The sequence below is a fragment of the Nakaseomyces bracarensis genome, assembly GCF_045282275.1.
Source record: "Nakaseomyces bracarensis strain CBM3 chromosome Unknown Scaff11_0, whole genome shotgun sequence".
NCBI classification, from domain to species: domain Eukaryota; kingdom Fungi; phylum Ascomycota; class Saccharomycetes; order Saccharomycetales; family Saccharomycetaceae; genus Nakaseomyces; species Nakaseomyces bracarensis.
This window is the reverse complement of record NW_027263957.1, coordinates 797,933-823,130: the sequence shown is the minus strand read 5'-3', so window position 1 is coordinate 823,130 and position 25,198 is coordinate 797,933. Positions and strand designations below refer to the sequence as shown.

The window sequence follows — 25,198 nt, the reverse complement described above, 5'->3', positions numbered from 1 at the left end:
AAAACGAAGTGCTATATATCATTTTCTCTTCACTAAAATCAATCAATTACGGACACTATATTACTGCTTGGGCTTCCAATCACAATTATGAATAATTATTACCCGGCCAGCTGGTAAAAAAAGTGGAAAATATCCGTTGACGGAAAAAAAAAAAAATTCGAAGCGTTTCCATCGAAATACAACGCGATGATTTACGTTGATATGAATTAATGAACTTGTGACAAGTGGCACTTCTATTAATTTTCATTTAATTGTCTCTTGGAAAGGAATAGTGAAAGTTAACAGTTACAAGAACTGACACCTGATTCAATTGTATTTTATTCTCCATGAAGCTTTGGATCTGTTTGCTGCTGGTGGCACTGTTCCAATGCGCCTTTGGGCAGGATTACTATGCTATATTGGGTCTATCGAAGGATTCTAGTGAGAAAGAAATCAAGTCTGCGTACCGTCAATTGTCGAAGAAATACCATCCTGATAAAAACCCTGGAGATGAAGATGCCCACCACAAGTTTATCGAGGTTGGTGAGGCTTATGATATTTTAGGTGACCCTGAGAAGCGTCAGAAGTACGACCAATTCGGTGCTGATGCATTTAAGAATGGAGGTCAAGGAGGTCCAGGTGGCGGTGGATTCCACGATCCTTTTGACCTGTTCAACCAAATGTTTGGTCAGCAAGGTGGTTTCGGTGGTCAACACAGACCTCGTGGACAGAACTACAAGGTACAGAACCATATATCTCTGAAGGAGTTCTATAATGGCGGTGTTATTAACTTCCAAATGCCCTTGAATGAGATATGTGACAAATGTTCAGGTAGCGGATCTGCAGACGGTAAAGTAGATAAGTGTAGTACCTGTCAAGGTAGAGGTATAGTTGTGCAAATGATTCGTATGGGTATGATGACCCAACAGATCCAGCAACAATGTCCTCACTGTGGTGGTAAAGGTCATGTGATTAAGAATCCTTGTAAGCAGTGTAAAGGTAGCAAGGTAGTCAGAAAGGAAAAGAAATTTGAGTTCAAATTCGATGCTGGTATCCCAAGAAACCACATGGATGTCAAACAAGGTGAATCTGACAAGTCTCCAGATCTAGAAGCTGGTGACTTGATTCTGGAGTTCAGAGAACATGAACAAGAAAACTTGGGTTACAGAAGACGCGGTAAAGACCTTTACAGAACTGAGGTTCTCACAGCAAAAGAGGCTATTAACGGAGGCTGGACCAGAGAATTAGAATTCCTCGACGACAAAAAGAAAGTAAAAATTTCCAGAAAGAAGGGAACAATGGTGTTTAACGGTGATATAGAAAAGGTTAAGGGCTTTGGTATGCCATTGTACCAATCTAAGGGCTTCGGTGACCTATATATTGATTACGTTGTACTCCCAGAGAGCAAGTCCTCTATCGATGACGAATTGTAGAATAGAGTAAGAGCACCTCTCCTTCTTTTAATATATAATATTACATATAGTTCATTAGAAAAACCATTATAGAGTTTAAAAAGTCGCAAGTAACAGACGAGGGAGAGCTGTTTTTCAGTAAGCACAGACGAAATGTCATACACATATCGTTACTCATTATATTGTGATTGAAGACTCAAAAGAAAAAAATTAGGGATCACCGAGACATCGGGTCATTCAAGACAACAAAGCTACTGCTTTCTCCATCCTTCCTATAGGTTTAAAAATCAATTGCTTGTACATCCCCCCCACACAGAACTCTTTTGCTGTCATCATTGCATCAAAAGAAACCCTTTTTTCCTTTTTGTTCTTTTGCGTACCAAGTCTCTCAGTAATCAAAGGGGGTGCTAAGAGCTCTGTACTCGTAAGAGCTAGAGTGTAGAGTAATCCGTAATCCGTAGTTTAAATAAATGCGTAATGCGCATATGTTGTAGAACCAATCCAATTCAAAACTTTTGGAATGCTTCGAGGGATTTTTAATAAGACAAAAGTAAGGAAGAACTATGGGACTTTTGGTTTTGTGCTTACAGGGTTGTTTGTGTGAATGACCCACAGAGGAACAGTTAGTAAATAGTGGCCGAGGGAAATAAAATGCAAATGCAACATTAAACCTGGAGAAGGGGAGGGGATTTCAGTTTGTTGAATTACTATTATTTAAAAAAATAATAAAAAAGAAAGTAAAAGCTATTTCAAGTAATATCAAAAAAAAAAAAAGATAGTCCTCATAATGATTTTTGAAGGAAAATGAAATCTTATACAATAATAGCAATTATTAGATAGTAATAAGAAATAAAAATTAAAAACCGTTTATCAGCTCCGATACAGTTTTTTTATAAACAATATTGTTTTTTTGAATATATATACTTTCTAATTTCAAAAAAAGTAAAGTATTAAAATATAATAAGGCAACTATTATTCTTTACAGAAATAAGAATAACCAATCCCTAATAATTTTAGTATTTTAACAAAAATAATATTCTTATTACAAAAAAACAACAACAACAATATAATAATAATTATACAATTATAAGGATTAATAACAGGAAAAGTTAAATCTATTTAGAACAAATGCCATCTTTATTAGCCAGGAATCCTTTTCACCATCATCACCATGATGATCATGGAAGTCATGGTGGGAGTGGTAGCAGTTTGAATGATGCGCATGACAACCAGAGTATAATCAGTACTGCTGAGAGTATTTCAATAGCGGGAGCGGGAGCAGGAGAGTCTAGTGTCAACACCGATGGTAAGCGTCGTAAACCTTTTTTGAATTTTATGAATGTAGGTAATTCTAATGCTGTGACGAACACTTCTTCTAATGACTCAGAGACGCAGAATTCTGTGTTGGAATTGAAGCGGTTTTTAAGGCCCTCATTGCTTCACAATGATAGCAACCGTAGTGGCATTTTCTCCAGCAAGAAGAAGGAAGTGAAGAGGCCCATGTCACCAAACTCCCCACTGTCGCCTACAAAACATTCGAATTTACACAATGATGCGAGGGCTGATATACATACCCAGTCGGCCATCCCTCCTTCTACAGACTCTGTATTGTCACTTGCTAACAATATGAGTATATACCAAGATGATACTATCCTTGCACAGAAATATGGTAAGCTTGGTAAGACTCTCGGTTCCGGTGCTGGTGGGTCTGTTAAAATCTTAAAAAGACCTAGTGATGGTGCAACTTTTGCCGTGAAGGAGTTCAGGCCTAGGAAACCTAACGAGTCATCACAGGCATATGCCAAGAAATGTATTGCTGAGTTTACTATTGGTTCAACTTTACATCATGTTAATGTGATTGAGACCCTAGATATCTTTAGTGATGCTAAGAAACAAAGATACTTTGAAGTCATGCAGTACTGTCCTGTTGATTTCTTTGCTGTCGTTATGTCCGGCAAAATGTCTAGAGGCGAAGTGTACTGCTGTGTCAAACAACTAGCAGAAGGTGTAAGATACCTACATAGTATGGGTCTAGCTCACAGAGATTTGAAACTTGATAACTGCGTTATGACTGACAACGGTATACTTAAACTTATCGACTTTGGTAGCGCTGTTGTATTCAGATATCCGTTCGAGAAGGATGTTACGATGGCTTCAGGAATTGTTGGTAGTGACCCTTACTTAGCGCCTGAAGTTTTAGGTAGGGTTAGTCATGTGGAAGATAATGAAGACGAAAGCCTTCACCAACATATTCAAATCGATAAAAAAACTGGGCTTTCATTGTACGATCCTCAGTGCGTAGATGTTTGGTCGATTGGAATTATCTTCTGTTGTATGATGTTAAAGCGCTTTCCATGGAAAGCTCCCCGTGAAAGTGATCCTAACTTTAAGCTTTATAACTTGCCTGAAGATGAAGAACATGATTATGATGAGTCAGCAGAACGCCACGAAAAATTAATGAAAGAGAGAAAGGAGAGAAAACATGCTAAGGAAGTAGGAGAGCAAACTCCTGCTCCAATGCAAGAAGAAACTCCTGATGACACGTCAGCAACAGCAAAGAAGGACGAAAAGGAAACTCTAAAGGATAATGGTAAAATAAAAATTGACCATGAAGAAGTTCGCGAGGATGGCGAACAAAAGTTTGAAGAAGATCATGAAGGAAACAATGATATAGCATCCGAAAAAGGCCATAAAAAGGATGATGATGATGACTCAGAAAAGCATCGTCACAAGGGCAACGATGACACAGAAAAACACCATAGCAAAAAAGAGTCATCGAAGGACACCACACATTCATCCGGTAAGAGAGTAATACATGGTCAATATCGTTTAATGAGGCTTCTCCCTCATGCATCTAGGCCTATAATGTCCAGAATGCTTGCTGTTAATCCTAATAATAGAGTGAAAATTGAAGACGTCTTTAATGATGAATGGTTCAAGGATATACCAATGTGCACAGTAACAAACAATGAAGTTGTGAGAGCTCATGGCCACCATCATACTGTAGTAAAAGATATCGACGGTCAAACCGAGATTTACAAAGTGTAACTGAATAGAGAGATTAAGAAAAACCACAATAAAACATCTTTCTAAAATAATATGAGAAGAAATAAACTAATAAAGAAGTTTGAAAACTAGATATCCATCTGTTCTCTTCATTTCTTTATTGCTAATGATGAAAATAGACTTGAATGATAAAAAAAAAAAAAATATAATACTAATGCATCATTTATATATTCACACCACATCACATTTCAAATATTCCAGGTTTACTAAGCCATTTCAAGAGGTTGTAAACTTTATTAATCAATTTTTCTACCCAAATAAACACAAAGACTAATTCCTCATGATTAACCTTTTTTTGTTTCTATTTCTATTTTTTTCTTTATTTTGACATTTAATGAAAACATTATGACTTTTATTTTATATTTAACCCATTGGATTTGATTAAAGGGAGTTTCCAGACCACTAAAAGAGTATCCACAAAGTATTCCTAAACAAAACTAAAGGAGGTATTCATGATCAAAACCATTAGAGAAGAAAAAAGGCCAGCAGCAATAATTTTTTTTTTTTGTAAATAGAATAACTGCCACAAATATTTATTGCTCAATGGCCTCTTCTCATCTCATCTAATTTTTATTACAGTTTATTATTTTATTATCTTACTATCTTATTATTTTTATTATTTTATTTTTATCGATACATTTTTTCCCACTTTTTCTGATTAATCTATTCTTTTATTCCATTCCAACATGCTATATATTAAAAAGAATAGTCAATATCCCTCTATATATATAAATAATATCTAAATATTCTCAAAATAATCACCTGATTCATGGAATCATTAAGTTTTCACCACCGCCTCATAATAGTATGCAAATATTACTAACATCATCATAGATATAGTAGCAATAAATTTTTTATGTATAAGAGTGTAAAACTAATGATAATATATTTATAATATGTTAATATTAAAACCTGTAATATATTTAATAAATATGATATATTTCTATTTACGACCTTTTTTTTTTAGGTGCCTGCACACGTACCGAAACGGAATTAGTGAGAAACCAAGAAATGATAAACCCTTCATTTATTGATGATTAATATAGACTGAGGGGGCAGCTGCTATAGATATTAATAAGAATCTTAACTTTCATCTTGTTTTCTTAAAAACAATTATTAAAACCAGCAACAGTTGTCTATAAGAAAACCAAAAAAAAAATCTTCAGGAGGAATATATAACGATAGAAGAAATTTCATTTATAAAATCATAACCATTGGTACCAATGCAATGGTAGGACGAAATCTATACTTATTGACACCAGCTGTGAAGAAGTCATTTACATTATGTGGAAGAAACAGTAGAGACATCATTCGATGTACGTTAGTAAGGCACATAGTGCGTCCATACACACAGGGCAAGAAAAATGCTATATTGAATACTGCACCAATAGAATTTATAGCCAATAACAGTCCGCTTGCGGGGATAAGTGATGGTAACGCTATCAAAGAAGCTGCAAAGAGAACTTTACGGTGTACAGATGATGTCTCCGATGAACATACCGAAGTAGTACAGAAAAATCTGCCATTCAATGTAAAACCGGTTGATGGTAAGGCTAGAGCCGCACTTAGAAAACAAGGATCTGAAGGAATTACTAAAAAAGAGTTGAAAAAAAAATTAGAAGCATACGTTCAATTGTCGAAACCAAGATTGACAATTCTGGTAATGTTGAGTGCAATCTGTTCTTATGCCCTGAGTCCATATCCGGCTACAGTGATGGAACTTATATGCCTTTCATTGGGCACAACAATGTGTTCAGCATCGGCAAATTCTATTAATATGGGTAGAGAACCAGATTATGATAGACAAATGGTGCGTACTCAAGCCAGGCCAGTAGTGAGGGGTGCTGTTACACCTAAGCAAGCCTTTGCCTTTGCAACTGGTATGGGATCGGTTGGTGTTTCGATTCTTTATGCTGGTGTGAATCCAACAGTAGCAGCTTTGGGACTATCAAACATTGTTTTGTATTCCTGGATATATACTTCTTTGAAAAGAAAACACATTATAAACACCTGGGTTGGTGCACTCGTTGGTGCAATCCCTCCACTTATGGGCTGGGCTGCTGCTAGTCCCTTAACTCACCCTGCTGCATGGTGCCTTGCTGGACTTCTCTATGCTTGGCAATTCCCGCATTTCAATACCTTAAGTCATAACATTAGAAATGAATATAAAAATGCTGGCTATGTTATGACTGCATGGAAAAATCCACTATTAAATGCCCGTGTAGCATTGCGTTACTCACTATTAATGTTTCCGCTCTGTTTCGGTCTTTCATATTTTAACGTAACAGATTGGTACTATCAGATTGACTCAGGGTTAGTTAATGCCTGGTTGTGCTTTTGGTCATTTAAATTCTACATGCAGCAAAGACTAAACTATTCATCCAAGATAAGAAATGATAGAGTTAAATTCAATGAAGGTTTAGCCCAAGCCAACGTATATGCCAGGAAAGCATTCTTTGCTAGTGTACTTCATCTCCCAGCAGTGTTAATACTGGCTATTCTACACAAGAAGAACCGTTGGAATTGGCTATTCGAAGACAAAGAGAATCCCAAGCTAGCAAATTAAAACTGTACACGAAAGTAAAAAACCTTTTTACCTTCATTACGATTTATGGTTTATTTATTGATGTTTGTATATGATACATATCATATGATATCATTACAAGTATGGTGTTACGGGAAAAATATTCCGATAAAAATGATAACGTTTAGTTATAAATCTTTTAAATAATTTACAACAGCCTGTACATAATTATATGAGTTTGTGTATAAAATCGAAAATTAAAAAAATACTACTTGCAAATAAGTACAAAAATCATTTATTACTTGTGAATTATTTCTTGATATTAAGAAATAGCAAGTATTCATTCTGACTGCAGTGTTTTATTTCAATAATCACGTCATTATTATCTTCAGGGTAAATGTAAATTAAAGTGCAGTTACTCATTATATCAGTGATATATTATAATTGAATGAGATTAATATTTACAAAATATATGTACATGCTAGAATATCTAAAGAATTGAAGTTTGAGAAGGATCTGAATTTTAAATGTTCGAGGATGATAAGTGTTCTTGTACTCTCTTACCAATCAATTCGATATCATCTTCTGTGAGTTGAGGTTTTTCTCTAGCTGCCAGCATCTTACGTTCTTCCAGGAACTTCTTCTTAGTCTCTGATAGTGGCATATTTGGAGCCACCAGTTTGGCGATATCGCGTGGTTTCAACTGTCTCTTCTTATATTTAGAGTGAGGGTTCCTCAATGTTAAGAAAGCAGCTCTTGGGATGCTATTACGAACTATTGTATCAACCCAAAAAGTCTGCTGTCTGGCTATCTTAGGTTCAGTACCCAACGGTCCATCTTCGGTGGGCTCTGGCACGGGCCAAGGTATCACCAGATCAGGTCTGCCTACGACACAACGATATGGCATTATCTTCTTACGGTCTTTATCATAGTAAGTGCCATTGAATGTGACATCTTTAATCGCAACAGTCTCTGTGACACCTGGTTTCTCGGGGTTCTCCAAATCAGCGACAAGTTTCAAATGTTTCCTTTTCATTGAAACTGGCAGAGCTAACAAGTGAGAGGATTGGTTATCTAGCCAGTAGTTCTTCGCCACTGGAACTTGTCTCGAGGGCCCATTTTCGTCAAGTATAAAACTGTTCGTGGCAGACTCCAGATCCTTAATAACTGCAACGTTCCCCTTGTGTTTCCCATGAGTAATCACCACACGATCACCAGGCAAGAACTTCCAATCACGTTCTGTCTTAAACCTTTGAGCCTCATCCTGTACTACCCTACTCCTGGGCCTCACAAACTCTGGTAACGCTTTGTTCATAAACTGTTCAGCTCTCTTCTGCCCACGTTTGGGAACATCTTCGAGCCTCTTCAACAACCTCGACCCAGCCTTCGAAAGATGATCATACCTCGGCATCTTTTTTTTTCTTCTTTCTTATTTTGTTTCCCCTTGCTATTATTTATATTGATTGAACCAACCTATGCTTCTCAAAACCCCTTCGTCATCTAATAAGTACATGTAACATTGTTAATAACCTTATAACAACCTATAACAAATACTCAAAAGGGTTATTAGTGGGTTGAAAATAAAAAAAAAAAAATAAGACTGTGTGAGGCCCAGGCAAAAAGAAAAAAAAATATATTGTTGTACATAAGTATCATACTGTACGTAACAGTCATATGATATACATCATTATATACTAACATCACATTATAGTTACGTATAACTGTATATCTTGCTTTTACCATAATCATATGATCACCTCGTATTATGAGATGTAAGACAAAGAAAACTGTGGCTTCTAACATCTATTTTTTTTTTTGTTTAATTCACTCAAAATAAAAAAAAAACGTGACGGCAAAATTGTGATGCCACAGTTCTTTCTTGTTTATTATTATTGTTATTTCGTCTTTTGTTTAATTACAGCTAGAAAAAAAAGAAGGAGTCAATTTAAAAAAGAACACAGAACTGGCTGTAGAAATAATGTGGTGGGAGAGTAAAAATAATTTGAGTTGATTTTTAAATGTGGGATTGTAGAAAAAGGGCGATGCCCGATATGTTTTTTCCTCAGAAAGTGGCGTACAATGCTATATATTCACAAGAAGGGATTTATCGACTTTTAGCTTAATAACTGATTTTGATTTTTTTGTTTTTTTGACACATTTCTATTGTATTTGATTAATATATATTAGAAGCTGATATTCTAACTAAAATGGGATCAATGTAATTCCTATATACAACAACGACACATAGAAACAAGCACGTAATAATGTTTAAGTTGGGATATCTGGGTGTTGTTGTTGTATCGTGGGTGGTGTCCTCGTTTATCACCGGGAAGGTGCTCGAGCAGTATAACAGGCCTTTTTTGCTAACGTACATCAATATGTCGTCGTTGGTGATGTATCTGCCGATCTATTGGCTTATGCCTGACACGGTGCCAGTTGACACGAAGTCAGAGGACGAGGAGAGTTTACTTGGGGAGAAGTGTGACTATGGTTCTATCCCCAGCGAAGATGAGGCAGGGAGTCCACAAGAGGGTAGCGATGGTACCAATGGTAATATAATACTGTACTGTTTCATCTTTTCAGTGCTGTGGTTTGCAGCTAATTTCTTTACGAACTCATCGCTGTTATTTACTTCTGTGGCCTCGCAGACTATACTGAGCTCTACGTCCTCGTTTTTCACGCTGGTTATGGGATGCGTGGTTGGTGTAGAGCTATTCTCGAAGCGGAAGCTGGTAGGCCTATGCTTCTCATTCATCGGTGTGTGTCTGGTTACCATGTCTGACTTCCACTCTGCAACCGGGACAGAGTCTTCTGAGAAGTCTATGGCTAGCACCTTGACTGGTGACTCGTTCGCGCTAATTGGTGCTTTGGTTTACGGTGGTTACACAACTTTGTTTAAACATAAGGAGAAGCTTGTATCTAAGTATAATATGAACTTGGTCTTTGGTTTGATCGGTTTGTGCACTTTGACCACCATGTGGCCAACTTATTTCGTTTACCAGAAGTATATTAATCCATTAGAGACCTTGGATTTCCCTCCCTCTACTACTATACTTATGCTTATCTTATTCAATTGTTCCTTATCATTCATCTCGAACTACTGCTGGGCCAAATCTGTCATGTTGCTAAGCTCTCCATTGGTTGTTACCATGGGTCTAACTATGACAATCCCATTGGCTATGCTAGGTGACATGATTTTCAACCATAAGCCTTTCTCATTACATTACGTTTTTGGTGCATTCTACATCATCCAAGGCTTCATAATCATAGACGGGTTTGCCAAATAAGTGAGGAGAAAACAGCGTGTTCCTCACTAACACCAGAAGATAGAGTATATTACTATCACTTCACGATTTTGCATCTGCATTTAATATTTTTGCTTTGATCTTTTTCGTCCCTTTCATTCTCACTAAATAGAAACGAAATGGAAACTGAAAAATAAAACTATATACTTGTATAAAATATTCTTAACGACCAATTTGCATAAATTTTCATATCAAAAACAATATTCACTTTTTTAAATTATTGTTCATTGTATATCTACTAAATGTTATTTTGTACGGCTCATCGCGGTTTCTAATTATACATTTAATATAACTTACTATAAACAATATTAAACTATAACTGAATAAATAATCTGAAAGTAGGGGCTTTGGCAAAAAAAAAAGACTCTAGAGTATCATGATAGCGATATGGTTTCGGTAGGTGATGCGGTCCATGTGAATGGTAATGAAGCCCGTGTGAAATTCATAGGTGAAACGTCTTTTGCATCAGGGATATGGTATGGTGTAGAATTTGAAGAACCGATAGGTAAAAACAATGGAAGTGTAGAAGGAATTGCGTACTTTGAACTTGAAGAAGGTCATTCAGGTAATTATGGATTATTTTGTCGAGAAGCTCAAATTGTCAGCTACAATAAAAGCTCAAATGAGGAAGTTCGAAGACTAAAACGGATCATTTTTGCACTAGAAGATAAACTGCAGATGCTAAGGAAGCAAAAGACAGAACCAGTTCTCTCTTCTGAATATGTTGATCAGAAAGACCTAATAGATCAGTTGCAATCGACAATTGAAAATATGACTGCTCATGAACAAACTTTACTTGATGAAAATATGTCGTTGAGGAAGCAATTACAGAAGGTAACTGTTGATACGCCTTGGCTGGCCAAAAACGGCGAACAAACAGAAGAAATAATTTCTGTTAATAATGAATTAGTGAATAAAATAACAAAATTGCAAGCAAAAAATGAAAAATTGAATGTTACCATTGAAAATTTAAAAGATATGATAGATAATCTAAAAGATAGTGAAAATATTATAACTAAATTGACTAACATCAATAGTGAATTACAAATGGAACTGGAAAGATTGAAGGAAGAAAATGAGTTAAAGCAAAGCAAATACGAAGAATATTTATCTGTCCATGCCTTATCGGAAGAAATAGAGAAAGAACTACAGAAACAGCTAGGAGATACAAGAAATGATTTAGTAAATGAAAGATCGACCAATAAATCCTATTTGGTTCAAATAAGCAATTTAAAGCATGAATTGAACCTCAGTAATGAGAAGCTTATAAATCTAGAAAAGGAACAAAGATCTGATTTGATGAGGATGACATACAACATACTAGTGGAAGAAGCTTCTAGAAATCAATATACACAAGTACTGTTTGCTAAAGTACACCTACAAACTTATTCCAACCTTTTGAAAATGGATGGGGCACTTTACAATACTCAAAATAAGTTTTTACCATTTTATTTTCTATTTTTGATAAAAGTGTTAAGCATTTTACTTGATAATCAAAACGTAGATTCGGTTTCGCTGGTAACAAGATTCTTGAATATAGAAGACTGGAATAAAAAAATTCAAGAAAAAGATTATTCTTTTATCGAACAATTATTTAAAAATATTGTACCTTTGAATATGGAGGTGACAATAAAAGACATGCATGACATTATAAGTATATTCAAAATTAACGTCTTCAGTTTGAATAACCTAGAAGTAAATGCGACATATAGAAGCACCTTGGATTTTTTAAGTAATCTGGTCTCACAATATCCGGATTCAAAAATTAAATGCGATCATTTTTCTAATATTATACTACTGATAGTGGCGATTTTAGACGACATCAACTTGGGTAGAATTGTTGATTATAATGATAAGTTGAATGTCCTTTCTGATAGTATCTTGAAAAAAACGGAACATGGCGAAACTGTAAAAGAGGAAAACAGTTCTATCTTAGAAGTTGTAGATCAATGTAACGAACAAAAGAACATTCTGATGAAAATAACACAGCTGGAAGAAGAATTGGAAAAACAGCGAGAAATGAATAATAAATATGAAATTAAGAATAAATTACTCGCGCAAAGGCACGAGGATATTTACCAACTTGAAAGTAACATTAGACTCACAAAAGAACAATCAAAAAACTATGAAAATGAACTTAAGCAATTGTCACATAAAATTGAAGAATTAGAAATAGAACGTAGTGAATTGGCTGATATAGCTAAAAAAGAAAAACTCAATAAATATCAGATTCTACCGGAAAATTCAAGGAAAAAAGTGAACTTAGATATAAAAGAAATGAATATTGCAAGTTTCATCTCTACATTATTGGATAACAATAGAAGGTATACACCCATTAGAAAAAGAGAGAACTTATCCTGGTTAGAGAACAAGCCATTCCAGTATGAAAAGAAGTCAAATTGGTCTTCACATCAGTGCAGCTACAATAATGTAAATTCAATGATTTCTCAATTAATAATATAATCAAATAATCAATTTTAATATATTCGTATATCATCGTCATAGTGTCTTCATCATTGTTCATATCCGATCACATAAATGAATAAAACTTCGTAATATCGTCATTTTTCGGCGCCTAAAATTACTAACTATCATTTTAGGGTCATTCATTAAGTTCTTGCGCTTTTACTGCGCTTTTTATCCTTTATGTTATGATCAGTCGTAGATTCATCCATTCTCCGATCTGTTGGCCACTTTAGAGCCAAATCTATTTCTGAACGTGGATAAAGGAAATCTAACATAATTATCATAATATAACTTACCACGCAACATAACACATATAATAGTCTAGCCCAAGATCCGTCCCTTTTGAAAAATTTTCCAACCATAAGTACCCAGTCCTTATCCTCAGGTTTTCCATTAGCAAAGATATTATTATAAACATCCACAGTTCTGCGTGCTACATCCATCCAGTCATACATTACGGACACATCCTTCGCTATAGCTTTTGGATCAACTTTACCATTTTTAACTAACTGTATTCCTCTTTCAGTAGCTTCAACCAAACTTGAGACTGAGGTTTCATTGGCGTACACAGTCATGTGTTCTGGCAAAACTTCGGGTATACCACCTACCATAGTAGTAACAATAAGTAATCCACAAGATGCAGCTTCAACAAGGACTGTTCCAAAGGCCTCCGTCAAACTTGCGTGTAAATAGATATCACCTTTACACATAACGTCTCGTACCTTCTCGTGCGCTACTGAACCTAATAACGTTACTCTGGATTCTAGTCTGTGAGATTCTATCATTTGTTGTATATCGATAAACTTGGGACCGTCACCTGCGACTATGAAGTCTACATCTTTGTGTTCTTTACAAATTATAGGAATTATACGCACAAGCAAATCGGCGCCTTTGTTTGGGAATAATCTAGAGATTACGACTATCGTTAACCTATCCTTCCTTTTCTTCCTCTCTTCACTCTCCGATCTCGGTCTAAAATCGTCGCTGACCACAGCATTAGGTATCACAGATATTCTCTCCACATCCAAGTCAGCTCTCATTACCATATTTTCTTTACATGTATTCGACACACAGATGACTCTATCAATGTTAGTCAAGTTGAAAGTGAGAAGCTTGTTCACTAGGATTGAGCCTAGAGCATCAAAACCATAGAGAGAGTGGTCCGTAAACACAGTCTTGAGTCCCATAGTATTGGCATGTAGTATAACCTGGTGTGCAAATGTAGAGACACTCCCATGTGAATGGACTATGCCTATCTGTTCTCTCAGCAGAATATTTCGTAGTATTGGAAACGTGGAGAATATGCTGGGAAAGGTCGTCTCCCTATACAACACAAAGAAGGGAACATGATAAACTTTCAAACCATTAGTAAGGTACCGTACCCCGACCCTGTCCTTATACGCATGGCTAATAACCACAACCGAATGGCCCAATCGCAGTAAATTCTGTGCCAAGTGATATATATGGAACTCAACACCACCCAATTGTGGATAAAAGAAATCACATACCATACTATATCATAAAAAAGTGCTTTCTTAGAATATAACCCAACCCTATATGAGTCAATTAATCCCTCAAAATGGTAATTTATGTTAGTAAATGATGGTTCATTTTATTGATTGTAATTTTTGCTGTGGTGTATTTAACAAATAAGTTTGATTATACTGGACATACGCTATATTGTAACCCATCTCGTCACTTTACTTTTCAGCACCAACGCTTGTCAATATCAAATTTGAAGCATCGAATAAGCTGTACCTTACCTCATCACTGTTTTTTTAATAAAGCATCAAAAAATGGATTCAATGCGAAAAAGACGAAAATCATAATTAATCCTTTTTATCAAAGAGTGAGAGCTTAGAGTGAAGAAGATCATTTCTTTACCCCACACCGTACAATAACAGTATCATATATCCTACTGTAACATATAAGAGAAATCTATTATATCATAATCATTATTGTTTATTTGAGAAAAGGAATAAAGTAATAGAGACAGAAAAAGAAGAAGAAAAAAATGGTACGCCAGCAGTATAGTCGAGTAAGTAGGGAAGAAAGGATAGATGAGGAAAGTTCTGGTGAGGTGAATAGGGATATTCCTGCTGATCCACCTGCATATGATGCTGCAGAGATGGATTTTGAAGATTTAGAACCAGAGAGAGTTTCGTTTCCGTCTAAACTTAAACAATGGAGGGATTCTATTCAGTCACAGATAGTGTATCCTATGCGAGTACGGGTGATGGATCCCGTTGTTCAGATGTGGAGGATGATGTTTGATAAGATAGACTATTATTTGAGCAAAGTTGGTAATCCTCTAATTCTTAGTCGGTTCATTTATATGATATTGATGTCGTTGATAGTTCTTCTCATCTGGCGAAGTGGATTACTACCGAATAATAAAGCTCGTGGTGAGAATGGTAAGTTTTCTGATCATCGCATACTGCTAGACTATGCAAAGAAGTCCATAGATCTATCAAAGTTAGAAAAAGACTGGGAGTATTTAAGCAGTATGCCCCATTTATCAGGTACAAAGGGTGATACGGCAATTTGTGATTTTATAATGAAAACGTTCAAAAATAATGGAGTCAAGATGGTTGAAGAATACCACTATGAAACTTTCATGAATTATCCCGGTGTACCTACTCTTTCTATAAACGACGGTGGTGAAACCATAGATTTCCAACTTTCAGAAGAGAATTTCAATCCATACAGTCCGAATGGAAATATAGATTCAGCACGATTGGTAAATGGTGGAAAGGGCTCCTTGAAAGAATTAGAATCCCTAAGGAGCCAGGGCCTTTTGGAGGATGACTATATTCTTCTAATAGAATACGGAAACGTGGTTAGTGAACAAATATTGGCTGCGGAGAAATTTGGTGCAAAAGCTGTGATATTTATATCGGAGTCGTGGAATGGTAAAGATGACATAGTTCAAAAGAAATCCGTTGCTCTTCCACAATATTCCACCGGTAATCCTAAGGACGGTGGCTGGTTTACTGAGAAAAAGGTGCTAGAACCTAAAGAAATGATACCTAAGATACCTTCCATTCCTATATCCAAGGAACAAGGCAACCAATTGTTTAATTTCCTGAGTGATAATAAAAAATCAAGAGATACTGTAAGAGTTAATTTGCATGTTAATAACTCCATAAGAGACGCACACCCTGCTACTGATATTGTCGCAAAGTTGGATGGAAGTGAGCAATCTGGTAGAGCAATTATTCTACTTGCTAGTCGGACTTCGATTGATCAAGGAGCAATGTATCCAAATTCTGGTACAGCTACAATGCTATCTATACTACAGTTGATGCAAGAACTGAGATTTAAATTTAACTGGGAGCCTTTACGGAGTATCTATTTTATTTCTGTGGGTGCAACAGAATACAACTATGCCGGTGCTACAGAACTAATGAAGGATAAGTATCAATCAATAATTGAAGGTGTTTACAACGTTATCGACGTATCTGAATTAGGCCTTTGGGACATGTCAAAGGAGATTGATGTTGAAACACATCCTTTCTTTTTTGAATTATTTGGGGCTATAGACAGTCAACAAGATTTTAAACTGGAAGTGAAACATGTTGAACATTACGGTGATTGGGTACCCTTCATGGCTGCTGGTATCCCTGTAACAGTATTGTCTACCAAAGGTATAATAAGCAACAGTAATCTAATTTATTCAAAGGAGGATACTTTCGCAAATTTTAAAGACTCATTTACTGCTGCTGCAAAGTCAGGTGCTATTGATGACATGCTATTGTTTTTGCTCAATGTCGTTCTCAAAGTTATTGATTCTCCTCTTCTCCCTATTAACCTACATCCATATGTGGATTTTATAGTAAAGGATTTGGATACCATCAACGCTGAAAATAATGGTGTCTTGAATTTGCAGCCAGTCATGCAAGGGTTATCAAATTGGAGAGAAATTGCTCGGCAGTGGCTGGAAGGTGTAAAATCCTGGGAGGAAGTAGTCTTAGAACATGATGGGGGATTTGAACCAACACTAATATATTTAGATAGAACTTCGTGGAATACTCAAATTGCCAATGCTGCCAGATATTTAGTTTCCTGGAAAGGAGTACCGAATAGATCATTTTACAGGAACTTATTTTTAGGGCCTGAATACTGGACTCAGCTAGATGAGGCGAGAAAAAGCTGGACTATGCCAGGTTTAAGAGATTTATTGCATGAAGGTAAGATCGAAGAGGCAAATAATCATCTAAGTGAGATGGGGAGAGTCCTAGAAGAAGGGTCCCATATGTTTGTCGACAATTCGTAACCGGGAAGTAAAACCCATTAGTCACTCGATTTTTATATATTTATATATAGCTATAGATTCCCCATCTTTGCCTGCATATTTTTCATCCGTTGTTACTTATTGTTTGTTTTTTTTTGCCTTGAGGTAGAAAAACCAATGTTTATTACATCATACTATATCCTTAACACACCTTATCTAGACACCTCTTTTATATATAGGGACGACTTCCAAATAATCGAGCAAATGCTTAGTCATTAGCCTTTTTCTGTAGCATAACTTCACTGCAAGCTCTTTTTTTTTTTTTTTGCATTTGCAAGCCCATTTGGATAGCGAAAGCGATGAGGTAAACGAGGTTTAACTATTTAATAAGGCCAGAAACTGGTTAAATAATATTTAATTTACTTGATCTAAAGTTCAAGACAAAAGTACTGGGGGAAATATAAGATAAAGATGTCATTTATTAAAAACTTACTATTTGGTGGTGTAAAGACGAGTGAGGACCCTACTGGGATCACTGGTGATAATTTCAACAATGGGGGCAGTAACGGTACAGATGATGAGCCTATAGTCGAAGGTAAATTTACTCCCAGAACACTTTCAAGGTTTAATGGTCATGATGATGAGAAGATCTTTATTGCTATCAGGGGTAATGTCTATGATTGTACAACTGGAAGACAATTCTATGGGCCAAGTGGTCCTTACTCCAATTTTGCAGGACATGATGCTTCCAGAGGTTTGGCTTTGAATTCTTTTGAATTAGAAGTTGTTCCAGATTGGGACGGCCCCATGGATGATTTAAGTGATTTGACACCTCAGCAATTAGAATCCTTGGATGAATGGGAACAGCACTTTAAAAATAAGTATCCAGTTGTTGGTACTCTTGGTCCTGAGCAAGGTGTGAACGAAACTGTTGAGTGAAATGATTAAAACTATTTTAATTGATTGAGCTAAAAAAATAATACTTTATAGAACGTGATAACGAAAACTAATGGGAAAGGGAAGATATATATACGCTTATAATCCAGTGTATATATTAATGTAGATCAAATGAATTTAATTAAAAGATATCATGATGTAATAAATATGAGTATTACGAAAGAATATCACCTAAGCAACGAAATCTATAGTCAAGAATCAGATGAAATTTAATTTAATAACACGATAAACTCATACTTAAATTAAAAAAAAAAAAATGCAAATGTGAAAATGTGAACAATAAACTTCATTTGTCGTTAAGTGCAATTGTGTGGAAGTTCCTAAGAAGTCGGTATTTTGGAATATAGAATTTAAAATTGCACAAAAGCTTCCTGAGGTATATTGCTCATACTACTTTGGAAACTCTTTACTGCATTCTCATAATTCCAGCCGCTTTGTTCTGCCAACATATATGAATATTCGGCATTTAATTTTGTTTCTATATGTAGTTTATTCAACAATTCAAGTTGAATATTATTTAGACGCATTTGAACATCTGGTGGAAGTTGTAAAGTGGGTGCCAATGCAATACCAGTTGGAATTCCAGGCTGTAGTTGTTGCTGTTGATGTTGTGCCATATGGCTAGGACCTAGAGGTGCAGCATTTGCGGCACTTAGGATTGGAGGTGGGCCAGGTGTAGTTTGCATTGGGTTTTGGGGAGTCTGAACTACTGGTGGAACAATTTGATCTTCTGGTACCCAAGCACCTCCTGAATAAGCTCTAATAGTTAAAAGATCAGAAGCTACAACAACACTATTATTCATTGGCACAATTATCCACGTTCTATCAAAAGATTTTGTACCTAAAGTAAATGATCCAGGTGCACTATGGCCATGGTTATAACGTCTATGTTTCGAATTACCTTGGGTCTTCTTCTTGTCGTTTTCAGGCTTTGCAGTCTCTTCAAAAAAACCATGTAGAGTTATCATAAAACCATTTAATGGTGGGAATGCTATAGCTTCCATTGCGTATTCATTGGGTCTATCTAGTAAATGGTGCTTTGACATTGGTATTGACTTGAATAAATTGTTGATAGCTTCCTGTCCAACAGCTAGTCTTTCCTTTATATTTTTCTCAATTGCAACCTTGCAAATGTTACGAGATTGTCCAACGTAATGTCCAAACGATGGTCTCGAATCTGCATCACGTACAGTAGATGGTGGTATCGTAGAATCTGCCGACAAAGAAAATTGTGATTGTGGAGTGTAGAGGGATAGAAGTTGCGTTCTGTCAGTATCCCAAAGATTCAAAAAGTTTGTCACAAAGTCAGTAGAAGATTGTCCTAACTCGTTGTTTTCAAAAAAGAATTGTTGTAACTTCACTGGTAAGTTGTAAATGGCGTCCAACTTGTTCATATCTCTAACTACAACACCATCCAGTATCACTAACTTTGGGAATAGTCGCAGCATTTCCTGTTTGTATTGGCGTTCATTAACAATTGGGTTATTTGTCATTAATAGTTCTCTTAGTTCTTTGAATTTGTTCTTCCATACTTCCATAGATTTGAACCTACCTATTTGGTTGTTAGCGAGACAAAGATTCTTTAAGTTTGGAAAGGCCTGGGCTAATGTGGTGATATTGGAGATATCCCTAAACTGATTACCAGATAAATTTATACTCTCGACAATTAATTGGGTCTCCTTTTCGGCTAGTTTCAAAATTGCAGGGAATAATTTTGCCTTTGTGCCTGCACTACTGAAAATACCCTTTTGATACAACTCAGGATCAGCATGTAACGAACTCAGATCTAGCATTTTATTCTGAGCATCGTATCTCCTATACAGACATTCTCTGAGGAAAATAATAACACCTGAGGAGGAACCTTGGTCCAAAATCTCAAACTTCAAACTATTACCAGCAAATCTAGCTCCGTTCCATTTCAGTAGCTTGTTGGCCTCATCCCTGGAATTCACGAAACCTATCAGCAAAGGACCTTCGATACTGGCGTTCTGTATGGATATACGAGCATTCTTACTCACATAGTTAAGTAAATCCTGCATACCACCTTTCTCCCATCCTCTGACACTGACTCTGACTCTATTATCATTCATCTGCTGTTGAGCCATAGCATTGATATTATTAACATTATGTAACATCATCTTGTATTCCCTATTGCACTTACGTATACTTTCAAATTTGCTTCAATGTTGGTGGTTGTTGCTTTTTGTTTTTTGTTCACTGTCCTATATTAAAGGGTAAACTCAATTGAGATATCAAGAGAAGATCAAATTTTTTGTCTTATTATTCAGTATTGGAGCAGAATCTCAATGTCAATGAAATATAGTGGTTATAAATGTACCTTTATTTCTTATAAAACTAAAGAAAATAGGTTCAACTCATCACCCAAATATCATAATTTTTCACAAGAATCCGAAAAAAATTAAAAAAAAAAAAAAAAATTTTATTTTGCTATAGAAATTAGGCTGTCGTATTTTATTATTTTACACGTGATTATATTATCTCAGTAAATAATAGATATATTGTGTTATGCAAGTATGGATAGTAATTTTATACAGTTCATTATCTTCTGCCCTAAGAATTTTCTCATGATCTGTTGTTTTTTTTTCCTCGATGTTTTTATGCTAGTTTTATTTGAATTATTAATCTTTAATTTTTCTTTAGAAATGGTTCTTTACATTTGTTTTTAAAATCATTCTTCTTCATCATCATCATCTCCACCGTCTAGGAGATCGTTGATCTCTTTCTGTATTCTTTGTTCGTCCTCTGTCTTCTGTTTCTTGGATTTGGCTTGTTCCATTTTCGCCGTGAGAAACTCATTGATATCATCTTGCAACCCTGTCAATTGGGTCCTCAGTCTCCCAAGGTACGTCACGTCCCCAGCAGCATCAACTTTAGCATCAGAGGGCCTATCCCTATCTACCTGCCCTGCATTGAGCACATAGCTACTGGGACCAGTAGTAACACCGTTGGTCGTCTTATACCGATCACTATCATCAACAGTAAACGAACGCTCCTCAATAGGAGACGTATACACAGCACTAGGTTTCATTTATCTTATTTAAACCCCCTTTATTTATAATATTTCTTCCTAAAAAAGTACTGTTATACACATAAACTTAAGCTTAGAGTGTTATTCTTAAAATTCCTCTATACAGGTTTTGTGATTATTATTTATTTTTTTTTTTTTTTAACTCTACATTTTATTAGTGATCGAATCAAGAATCGAACGGATGCCCCCCAAATTGTTTCAGTACATTCTAGTAATGTATCATTGCATTATTGAATTGTATTATTGCATTATTGAATTGCATTATTGCATTGTATTGATGCTAGTAATAGTATTATAATGTGAATAATTTACGTTGTAATCAAGACATCGTATGGTCACTTGCTCTCATCAGCTCAGCTCCTACAGATGCGAGTTGAGTTAGGGTTTTTGAAATCCGGATAGAGGCATGGAAATGAGCCCGAAAAACGGCAGTCATTTTATTTTTTTTGGAATTTTGCTTATAGCAGTTGTGTAAAAAGAAAGGCTCTCTCTCTATTTGTCTCTCTCTCTCTGTGCTGAACAAAGTAAGGGAAGAAAATTTTAGCCAGAATGTGTCAATGAGGAAGCAAGAAAAAAAATCTTCTCGACATCGATTCAATAATGGGCCACGAGGGTATATGAAATATAATATATCAATCTCTTTAAGATATCGGAAGCTAAACAATATATATATAAATAGGTAAGAGAAAGAAAGAAAGAAGTGAAACTGAGAAATTAAGCTTGTGTGGTGGGGGGGTGCATTTTGAAATAAAATACAATAAATAAAAAAATACTATTAAAATAAGCAAACCGTAAAAGTCAGACTAAAAGTGGGAATAAAACATATATATATAAAAGGTAAAAAGGCAAAAAAAAAAAAAAGGCAAAAAGAAAACGTATTAATCTAATTCTATGTCTAACGTTACTCAGACTCCAACTAAGGATACTAATGAGGCTGAGAGAGGTAGAAGGAAACAACAATCACCTACTATCTCTTCTCCCACGTCGTGGTTTAGATCTGCATCTACATCGAGCATTCGGAAGTTACGGAGGAATGAGCCTTTGGGGCCCTCGAATCTACATATCGGTCATACTCCGTTGAAGAATTTGTCGCCTATAAGAAGGCCTACTTCTAGTTCTGTTGAAAGACGCCCGGCAAGTGTGCAGCCTTACTCTCTTACGACGTCGAATTCGACGGCTTCTTTGTCCAGAATGCCTGGAAGCAACCCAATTCCTCCTAAACCCGATCTTTTCAAGAGGAACAGTGAAAGTGTCGTTGTGGATGTGTTACCATCCTTTGAGATGTACAACACTTTGCACAGACATATCCCACAAGGTAATGTTGATGCTGATAGACATGATTTCCCACCGACGTACCAGGAAGTTGAGTCTCAAAGCTCATCTTTCATTAGACAAAACAATGACTTATCACTTGCAAACCGTGACTCATCGCCAGTTTCCTTTGATATCAACCAACAGAGAGGTGTTGACAATGATCCCATGGATCCGCGTGCATTAAATAACTTGCAACCTTTGCGGACTGAGCACCATACCATTGCGGCTTTGAACTCGAACCAGAACTCAGGGAGCCATGTTGATTTGATTGACACTAATGATATCCAAGATGATCTTGATGACTCAAAATGTGTATTCGTTGATAAACTTTATACACTGCCAAAGCTATCCACTCCTATTGATATTAATATTAAAATAACAAAACAGGCACCTGCATTTCACCGGAAACCTGAAGAAGAGTCCATCTTGAAAGAATACACTTCTGGTGATATTATACACGGGTATTGTACTATTGAAAATAAATCGAGCCAACCGCTCCCATTTGAAATGTTTTATGTAACATTAGAGGCCTACACATCAGTTATTGATAAACAAAAGGGGAAAAGAACGCTTAAAAGATTCTTAAGAATGGTTGATCTAAGTGCAAGTTGGTCTTATTCGGAAATTGAAGTTAGCTCTGGTATCGAACTGAAATATGGTGAAATTGACTATGATAATGCAATTATAGGTCTTAACAACAATAGAATTCTGGAACCGGGAAAGAAGTATAAAAAGTTTTTCATGTTTAAACTGCCAAAACAACTTTTAGATGTGACCTGTAAACAAGAGCATTATTCACATTGTCTATTGCCGCCTAGTTTTGGTATAGACAAATATAGAAACAATTGTAAATATTCCGTTATTAAGGTCAACCATGTACTTGGATGTGGCCATTTGGGTACCAAGGGATCCCCCATCTTAACTTATGATATGGTCGATGATCATCTATCCATCAATTATACAATTGATGCTAGAATTGTAGGTAAAGATATGAAAACCCAGAAGCTAAACATCATGAAAGAAAGAGAATACAATCTCAGAGTCATCCCTTTCGGATTTTCCTCAAATTTGATAGGTGAAAGAAAATCAATGGATCAACTAAATGATCTAATAAAATTGATTCAGGAACGTCTTGATGCATTGAAAAAAGTTTTTGATAGACTTTCTAAAAAGGAGCCTATATTAGCTACTGATATATTAGGTACAGATATTAGTGGTACTATTGATCCTTCTGTAACTGTTGATTCGGAAGATATCCTAAGTAGGAAAATGGAACAGCTGGCTGTAAAGAATCGCATGGAGGGTGCAGTATCATTACCAGGGTTTACACCTGCCTACAACCCAATGGCTCCAAGAAGGAAGGAAGAAACTGTTGAAACTGAAATCAACTATAAATTAAAGAGTAAGTCAAGTAACAGCCTGACCAAGGGTTTATTATCCGGTTTTAGAGGTTCGTCTACCAATTTACAAGCTTCAACTACATCTGAAAAAACGGAAAAATCAGGGTTGATTTTGGTCAAAGCTGCTATTCCAAGACAGGGCCTAAGTTATTGGTCTCCTTCACTTTTGAGGAAAACAAACAAGCTAGAGAATAAAACACCAGATGATATGGACAACTGGCTGTCACTGCTAGAAAATCTTCCTGAAGAAGAAAGGCATCCACTCGAACATCTTGACCTGACATTAAATTGTCTTCAATCTGATAATAGTGCTGTTCACACCCCTCCTGGTATCCAATCTGTCACTACAGAATTTATCTGTATTACTGCAAAATCTGATAACTCTATACCAATAAGATTTACCGCTGAAATGCTAATGAGTACTGAAAGGCTGCAAAATATGAAGGCAACATTTAAAACCTTCCAAGGTACTATTAAAGATTATGAGAAAAGATTTAATGAGAATATTGCTGAGCTGAATGAGCTGTATAACCAGAGTTCAGTTGATGAAGCCTATAAAGAACTAAAATTCACAGACTTCATAACCAGCCAAATGAATAATGATGTTGAGAGTTTATGTAATCTGCAGGTTAACAGTTTGGTTATGAATGATGTCTTTAAGAAGCAAATGGATACCTTAAAATCTCATTCTGACAGTCAATCAACAAGCCACGGGTTACAGAAGACATCATCACACAGCAAGCTATCCAAATTCACTGACCAAATTATTCATCAGTGGGAAGAAGTTGGGCCCTCCCAATTCCGAAGAAATGTCACGGTCAACTTACAATACAACACAGAATTACGGGAGACCTTGGTTCCAAGTTTTGAAAGTTGTTTGTGTTGCAGATTTTATTGTGTGCGTGTTACTATCAAATTTGATAACCACGTTGGTTCTGTTAAACTTGATATTCCAGTTTCGGTAAGAAAGGTCGAGGCTTAGAGGGTCTATTATTCTAGAAGAATCCATTTTTCTATTCCCTTTGTTATTCTCTAATTTGAAACAAAAAAGCTTTACTTCATTTTGTTCTTCTCTTATTTCACGACTTAGAAAACTATTAACCATTATTATTATCTATCCTAATGAGCATAAACCATAACTTTTTTCTGCTAATTGGTTTTTTTATTTTATATTAATATTTACAATCCAGATATTTTTATTAGCTATTCAATTTTCATATTTTGTCATTATTTTTTCTTCAATAATTTTAAAACTTTTTAAATGTCTCTTCAATATATATTGTCATATAAGATACTAATCTAATTTAACAACAAATTGCTTTCATTGAATTTTAATAATGTGAATACAACTCAAAGCGTACGCAGCCAGAATCTTTTAAGGTTTCCTTGAAGCGATGAAGTGGAACATTTCAAAAAAAGGATAAAAAGAAAAAGAATGCAGTAACAAAACATAAAATATTACAAAAGTGGGTGTCTGAAGTAGTTTTATAAG

At 35.7% G+C, this 25,198-nt stretch overlaps 12 protein-coding genes across 12 annotated transcripts; 8 read left to right on the top strand and 4 right to left on the bottom strand.

Annotated features, from left to right (window-relative positions):
* Positions 1-326: 326 nt before the first annotated feature.
* Positions 327-1,412, top strand: SCJ1 (Scj1p; the record flags this gene model as incomplete). Its single annotated transcript, XM_071053530.1, has 1 exon — positions 327-1,412. One exon carries the CDS (start codon positions 327-329, stop codon positions 1,410-1,412), a length of 1,086 nt encoding a protein of 361 aa, XP_070910938.1.
* A 1,107-nt stretch (positions 1,413-2,519) lies between these two features.
* On the top strand, positions 2,520-4,439 carry RNJ42_03365 (Serine/threonine-protein kinase HRK1; the record flags this gene model as incomplete). The annotated part of the gene is made up of 1 exon (XM_071053529.1): positions 2,520-4,439. One exon carries the CDS (start codon positions 2,520-2,522, stop codon positions 4,437-4,439), a length of 1,920 nt encoding a protein of 639 aa, XP_070910937.1.
* A 1,246-nt stretch (positions 4,440-5,685) lies between these two features.
* COX10 (protoheme IX farnesyltransferase) lies at positions 5,686-7,023 on the top strand (the record flags this gene model as incomplete). The annotated part of the gene is made up of 1 exon (XM_071053528.1): positions 5,686-7,023. One exon carries the CDS (start codon positions 5,686-5,688, stop codon positions 7,021-7,023), a length of 1,338 nt encoding a protein of 445 aa, XP_070910936.1.
* A 481-nt stretch (positions 7,024-7,504) lies between these two features.
* On the bottom strand, positions 7,505-8,392 carry MRPL40 (mitochondrial 54S ribosomal protein uL24m; the record flags this gene model as incomplete). Its single annotated transcript, XM_071053527.1, has 1 exon — positions 7,505-8,392. One exon carries the CDS (start codon positions 8,390-8,392, stop codon positions 7,505-7,507), a length of 888 nt encoding a protein of 295 aa, XP_070910935.1.
* An 853-nt stretch (positions 8,393-9,245) lies between these two features.
* Positions 9,246-10,268, top strand: RNJ42_03362 (DMT family transporter; the record flags this gene model as incomplete). Its single annotated transcript, XM_071053526.1, has 1 exon — positions 9,246-10,268. The coding sequence occupies one exon, from the start codon at positions 9,246-9,248 to the stop codon at positions 10,266-10,268; it is 1,023 nt and encodes a 340-aa protein (XP_070910934.1).
* A 405-nt stretch (positions 10,269-10,673) lies between these two features.
* On the top strand, positions 10,674-12,749 carry NIP100 (Nip100p; the record flags this gene model as incomplete). The annotated part of the gene is made up of 1 exon (XM_071053525.1): positions 10,674-12,749. One exon carries the CDS (start codon positions 10,674-10,676, stop codon positions 12,747-12,749), a length of 2,076 nt encoding a protein of 691 aa, XP_070910933.1.
* Positions 12,750-12,895: 146 nt separating this feature from the next.
* SPT14 (phosphatidylinositol N-acetylglucosaminyltransferase SPT14) lies at positions 12,896-14,443 on the bottom strand (the record flags this gene model as incomplete). Its single annotated transcript, XM_071053524.1, has 2 exons — positions 12,896-14,264; positions 14,427-14,443. The coding sequence occupies 2 exons, from the start codon at positions 14,441-14,443 to the stop codon at positions 12,896-12,898; spliced, it is 1,386 nt and encodes a 461-aa protein (XP_070910932.1).
* A 323-nt stretch (positions 14,444-14,766) lies between these two features.
* Positions 14,767-17,028, top strand: TRE1 (Tre1p; the record flags this gene model as incomplete). The annotated part of the gene is made up of 1 exon (XM_071053523.1): positions 14,767-17,028. One exon carries the CDS (start codon positions 14,767-14,769, stop codon positions 17,026-17,028), a length of 2,262 nt encoding a protein of 753 aa, XP_070910931.1.
* A 429-nt stretch (positions 17,029-17,457) lies between these two features.
* On the top strand, positions 17,458-17,925 carry DAP1 (Dap1p; the record flags this gene model as incomplete). The annotated part of the gene is made up of 1 exon (XM_071053522.1): positions 17,458-17,925. One exon carries the CDS (start codon positions 17,458-17,460, stop codon positions 17,923-17,925), a length of 468 nt encoding a protein of 155 aa, XP_070910930.1.
* Positions 17,926-18,293: 368 nt separating this feature from the next.
* MEX67 (Mex67p) lies at positions 18,294-20,081 on the bottom strand (the record flags this gene model as incomplete). Its single annotated transcript, XM_071053521.1, has 1 exon — positions 18,294-20,081. One exon carries the CDS (start codon positions 20,079-20,081, stop codon positions 18,294-18,296), a length of 1,788 nt encoding a protein of 595 aa, XP_070910929.1.
* A 551-nt stretch (positions 20,082-20,632) lies between these two features.
* Positions 20,633-20,992, bottom strand: GON7 (chromatin DNA-binding EKC/KEOPS complex subunit GON7; the record flags this gene model as incomplete). Its single annotated transcript, XM_071053520.1, has 1 exon — positions 20,633-20,992. The coding sequence occupies one exon, from the start codon at positions 20,990-20,992 to the stop codon at positions 20,633-20,635; it is 360 nt and encodes a 119-aa protein (XP_070910928.1).
* Positions 20,993-21,883: 891 nt separating this feature from the next.
* Positions 21,884-24,688, top strand: BUL1 (ubiquitin-ubiquitin ligase BUL1; the record flags this gene model as incomplete). Its single annotated transcript, XM_071053519.1, has 1 exon — positions 21,884-24,688. One exon carries the CDS (start codon positions 21,884-21,886, stop codon positions 24,686-24,688), a length of 2,805 nt encoding a protein of 934 aa, XP_070910927.1.
* Positions 24,689-25,198: the final 510 nt, after the last annotated feature.